Source organism: Stegostoma tigrinum, chromosome 19 (genome assembly GCF_030684315.1).
Source record: "Stegostoma tigrinum isolate sSteTig4 chromosome 19, sSteTig4.hap1, whole genome shotgun sequence".
Taxonomy (NCBI): domain Eukaryota; kingdom Metazoa; phylum Chordata; class Chondrichthyes; order Orectolobiformes; family Stegostomatidae; genus Stegostoma; species Stegostoma tigrinum.
In genome coordinates this window covers 28,945,539-28,951,538 of record NC_081372.1, presented here as the reverse complement: position 1 = coordinate 28,951,538, position 6,000 = coordinate 28,945,539, and the positions used below count along the sequence as shown (strand labels likewise).

General features: G+C 39.5%; 1 protein-coding gene across 1 annotated transcript in view; it reads left to right on the top strand.

Moving 5' to 3' along the window:
• The first annotated feature begins 5,622 nt into the window (after positions 1-5,622).
• Positions 5,623-6,000, top strand: part of LOC125461193 (hairy/enhancer-of-split related with YRPW motif protein 1-like) — a 28,008-nt gene continuing 27,630 nt past the window's right edge. The window contains exon 1 of the mRNA XM_048549680.2: positions 5,623-5,793. Within this exon, the coding sequence (XP_048405637.1) occupies positions 5,773-5,793 (21 nt within the window). The 5' untranslated portion in view covers positions 5,623-5,772. The remainder of the gene's footprint in view (positions 5,794-6,000) is intronic.

Genomic DNA, 6,000 nt, shown 5'->3' with positions numbered 1-6,000 from the left:
ATTGGTTATGCCACTTTTGGAATACTGTGTGCAAGTCTGGTCTCCCTGCTATTAGAAGATGTTGTGAAACTAGAAAGTGTTCAGAAAAGATTTACAAGGACGTTGGCAGAGTTGGAGGGGTTGATCTTCAGGGAGAGACTGAATAGGCTGGAGCTATTTTCCCTGAAGCTTTGGAAGCTGAGGGGTAACCTTATAGAAGTTAAGAAAATCATGAGGGGCATGGATAGGATGAATAGCCAAGGTCTTTTCTTCCCAGGGTAGAGGAGTCCAGAGCTCGAGGTTATAGGTTTAAGATGAGAGGGGAAAGATTTGAAAGGGACCTAAGGGATAACTTTTTCACGCAGAGGGTGGTGCGTATATGGAATGAACTGGTACAATTACAACATTTAAACAAAATCTGGATGGGAATATGAATAGGAAGGGGTTAGAGTGATATGGGCCAAATGCTGGCAAATGGGACTTGATTTGTCTCGGATATCTGCTCAGCATGGATGAGTTGGTTTGAAGGGTCTGTTTCTGTGGTGCACATCTCTATTACTCTATGTCTCTAACACACTTCTTGTGATATTGATTTGATCACAATTATCCATTTCTATAACTTTTATCCATCCATAACTTTTATTTGAACATAGAACATAGAACGTTACAGCACAGTACAGGCCCTTCGGCCCTCGATGTTGTGCCGACCTGTCATACCGATCTCAAGCCCATCTAACCTACACTATTCCATGTACGTCCATATGCTTATACAATGACGACTTAAATGTACCTAAAGTTGGTGAATCTACTAGCGTTGCAGGCAAAGCGTTCCATTCCCTTACTACTCTCTGAGTAAAGAAACTACCTCTGACATCTGTCCTGTATCTTTCACCCCTCAATTTAAAGCTATGCCCGCTCGTGCTCGCCGTCACCATCCTAGGAAAAAGGCTCTCCCTATCCACCCTATCTAACCCTCTGATTATTTTATATGTTTCAATTAAGTCACCTCTCAACCTTCTTCTCTCTAACGAAAACAGCCTCAAGTCCCTCAGCCTTTCCTCGTAAGACCTTCCCTCCATACCAGGCAACATCCTAGTAAATCTCCTCTGCACCCTTTCCAAAGCTTCCACATCCTTCTTATAATGCGGTGACCAGAATATAAACATGTGTAACTCATTTATATATAAAAAACGGCTGTATATTTGCACATTTTACATAATTTTTAAATTTGTAGACTTCACACAGATAAGTAAAGCAGTTGTGACTCTACTACTGATGTTTGCAACATTTTGGTCTGGATTTCACCATCAGCAGCAGAGGATTGGCCTTTGCCACTAAGATCAAACTAATGACTAATATTCAAATGGTCTCTGAGGCACTTGTTTACCATTTTCTGGTGTTAGTTTGCATCATATGAACATAGGAAGATATGAATTAGGAGCAAAGGCTGGCCTCTTTAGGCTGCTCTGCCATTTAATAAAGATTACATCAGAACTGATTGTAACCTTAACTTGTCAAAATGGACAATTTTCCACATTTTACTCCATGTGCCAGATCTTTGGCCATTCGCTTAACTAATCTATATCTTTTTGTAGCCTCCTTATGTCCTCTTTAGAACTTCTTTTTCTACCTTCTTTCTGTCATCAGCAAATTGGACGACCATTCCTTCAGTCCCTTCATCCAAGATGATTATATAAATTATATAAAGTTGAGGTCACAACACTGATTCCTTTGGCAGATTATTATTACATCTAACCAATCAGAAAAAAGAGTTATGTTTACTCTCAGCCTCTTGATAGTTAGCTAATCCTCTATCCATTTTTCAATCTCTGCCAACACAAAACCCCTACACCGTGAACATTTCTTTTCTGCTGTTAAAACCATTGGTGCAGTATCTTATCAAATACCTTCTGGAAATCCCAAGTGCAATATATTTAGTGGTTCGCCTAAATCTGTAGCACTCAATCCTGCTTCAACAAACCAGAATAAATTGTTTAAATATTTTTGATCCTTCATAAAGTCATGTTGACTCTGTCTAATTGCTTTAAAACTTTCTAAAAATCTGTCAAAATGTGTTTAATAATAGATTCAGTAACATTTGCCCTATAACAGATGTTAAGCTAACTGGCCAGTAGTCTTCTGCTTTATGTTGCCCTATCCTTATTTGGTAAAGGATTCACTATCTCCAAATCTAATGAAACCTTCCCTGGTTCTAGAAATTTTAAAATTACAATCAATTCACCAACAATCCCATTTCTTTTAAAACCTTAGGATAAAATCATCAAAAGTCAAAGACATTTCAAGATACAGCTGCAGCAATTTAGTCAGTACCATTTCCTTAGAGCTTGTAATTTTCCTTTAGTTGCTCCCTCCATTCAACTTCTGAAATTACTGCTACTTCTGGGATGCTACTTGTATCCTTTGCGGTGAAGGCTGATGCAAAATATCTCTTCCGTTTATCTGCCATCTCCCTATTTTCCATTTTAATGTTCTAGACTCACTTTCTAAAGGTCCAACATTCATGTTTTAACTCTTTTCCTTTTTAAATATTTGCAAAAGCTCTTACCAAATATTAACTCCGGATGCATTTACTGTAGATCACACTATTGCAAATGGGCAACATTACTTCTCCTTTGACCTTTTAACGTGTTCACATTAAATGGTTAATTACTTTGTTCATTTTTAATTTTCATTTTTATGAATTTGATGAACTTTACTTTAGTTCCAAAACTATTTAAAACATTCCAAGCTGAGAGCGGAGTAGGAGGGTCCAGCCGGAGCTTGTCAGTTTATTCCCCATTTCCTTCTGTTTCTTCCTTTTTTTTCTTTTTCTCTTGGTGTTGCTTCCTGGCATCAGTGTGGACCAATTCAGGTGCCCATTGGCAGTGTCTCGGCCTGGTGCTTCAGCTGTACATGGTGGTATGCCACCCGGTCTTTCAGCAGCTGGTGGAGGTGTCTCAGCCTGGTCTCTTGGCTGCTTGTGCCAGTATGTGGCTCGGTTTCTGGGCAGCTCATGGTAGTGTCTTGGCTTGGCATGTGAGTGGGTCCTGCCCAGGCATGTTCCAAAGGCACTGGGGGTGATCAGGGAGGTGGCAGCTTCAGCAGCAGCAATGACATTGCATCCAATTTGGGACGAGAGAGTAGTGAGGGAAATCCCCAGTATCTGCGGCGATTTCAAGAATAGGTAGCTTAGGTCTCCCAGAGATTGAGATAAGTACAGGACTCATCAAAGACTATTAACTTAATTCCTTTTTTTGAGGTTAAATTAAGAAAGACTTTAATGTTAACTACAACCTTATTTTGTCATTTTACTTGTTATGCAGGTAATGTTTAACTTTGTTTCTCTTACTACTTTGTACCCAAGTTTTTTGTACCTAGGTACCTTTGAATTTAAGGCGGCACCATTGTACACATTTCACTGTACTCCTGTACTTGAGTACATGTTACAATAAAATCTAAGTCTAAATCTCAGGAATAGAATACGCCTTAATCGCTGACCATCATTCACAAAACAGTAAGCTGCTTCCTCTGTAGTAGAGTGGGTTGAAAGGTTTAGAAAAAGGCACAAGCAAAGGGTCACCTCGATTCATTCCTCATCCAATTCCTGTAATCACTAAACTTCTAAGCACTCTGTTCAATCATAAGGCGATCAGAGGATTAGATAGGGTGGACAGTGAGTCTTTTTCCGGGGATGATGGCGTCAGATTACACAAGGGGGCATAGCTACAAATTGAGGGGTGATAGATTTAAAACAGATGTCAGAGGCAGGTTCTTTACTCAGAGAGTGGTAAGGGTGTGGAACGCTCTGCCTGCCAATGTAGTTAACTCAGCCACATTAGGGGCATTTAAACAGTCCTTGGATAAGCATATGGATAATGATGGGATAGTGTAGGGAGAGGGCCTTAGATTAGTTCACAGGTCAGTGCAACATCGAGGGCCGACGGGCCTATTTGGCGCTGTATTGTTCTATGTTCTATGTTCTATAACTGGGTGATCAGAACTGGACACAATATTCCTGAAGAGGCCTCACTAATGTCCTGTGCAACCTCAAATGACTTCCCAGTTCCTATCCTCATGGGAGTGAGTGCTAAGGACAAGTGAGCCAAACACATTTTAACCAACCTGTCTATATGTGACACAAACTTTAAAGAATTATGTACCTGAACCTCTAGGATTATCTACAACACTAGATAAGGGCCTAGCATTAATTGTATAAGCCCTATCCTTGTTTGTTGTACAAAAATGCAACACCTCGCATCTGTCCAGATTGAACTCCCTCTGTCTTTTTTTAGCCCATTAACCCATTTGATCAAGATCCCTCTGTAATCTTAGAAAACCTTCTTCACTCTGTACAGTGCCACTAATTTTGGTGTTGTCCACCAACTTACTAACCATGCTTTCTATATTCTCATCCAAATCATTTATATCATTGTCAAACAAACAAGGACCCTAACTGATTTCCGTGGAACACCACTGGTGACTGACCTCCAGAATAAGTCAATTATGTATCTAATTAGCAAGCTCAGCCTGAATCCTATGTTACCCAAAATTTACCAGTTAGTCTACCATATAGAACCTTGTTGAAGGCTTTACTATAGTCCAATGTCTACTGCTCTACCCTAATTAATCTTTTTGGTAATTTTCTCAAAAAACTCAATAAAGTTTGTGAGATACTACTTTCCTCGCACAAAACCATGCTAACTCTAACGAATTTTTGTCTCTCTAAATGTCCATAAATCCTATCTTTTATAATCACCTCCTACAATTTACCCACAACTGAAGTCAGAACTCACAGGTCTCCTTACAATTTCTCCTTACAACCACTTTTAAACAAAGGTAAAACATTAGCCACCCTCCAGTCATCAGGCACCTCACCTGTAGATATAGATGATGCAAATATTTCTTGTAATTTCCTCCCTAACTTCCCATAGTGTTCTGGGATTCATTAGATCAGGCCCTGAAGATTTATCCACCTTTATATTCTATAAGACCTCCCAGATTTCCTCTTCTGTAATGTGAACTATTTTCAAAACATCAGCATTTATTTCCATAGGTTCTCTGGCCTTCATTTCCCTCTTCGCAGTAAAAACTGATGCTGTTTAAAAACAATGACAGACTTTGCACACTGTTGAAAATCCATCACATTACAATCAGGTAACGAGGTGTCTGGCTGGATGAACACAGCAGGCCAAGCAACATCAGAGGAGCAGGAAAGAAAAAAAACAATTTTGTTTTCTGAACAAGGGTCCAGACCCGAAGCGGCAGCTTTCCTGCTCCTCTAATCGTGCTTAGCCGGCCTTGTTCATCCAGCTCTACACCTTGTTATCTCAGGTTCTCCCAGCATCGGCAGTTCCTACTATCTCTGAATCGACATTACAATAAGATGTAATTTTTCCGAAGATTTTTGTAGTGACAAGAATAGTTTCAAAAGGCAAGTTTTCATCAATTCAGTTTCTATTTGATTGAGCTCAAGGTGAACACTTCATCAGTACATCTTAAAGGAAAATCAGTGCAAACAACTCTGGATTTTCGTATAAAAGTCTTGTGTGTGTACTCAAAATGTTACCGTAATTGTCAGAGCTATCAGTTTTGACATAATTAATATTGCAAACTCATGCCTTTGTTTTTAGCTTATCTGCAAAAGTGTACTGAATGTGATTAGAGGCAAGAGCCCCTAATCAAAGGACGGACTCGTTAAGAAAAAACGGCGGAATTATCAACAACACCGTGGAGTGAATGCTGTAGGAAGTGATTGCGAAAGGCGGGGAGGTCGCGCTACATGCCGCACTCTTAATGTACTGTGGATCCCTATCTGTAAGTTTAAATGCCGTTCTGCACGACCTAACGTCTTCTTAATTTTTCATTAAAAGAAGTCCAGGTCCACGTTTATAATGAAAGCTGCTTATTTAAATTTGTCATGCTATAATTCTACATTTATACCAGAGATTCTAATCGAAATGGATGTTATGTAAAATGGCTGTTCTATTTTACTCAGGGTAGAATTGTTCATGTTGGGTTGAC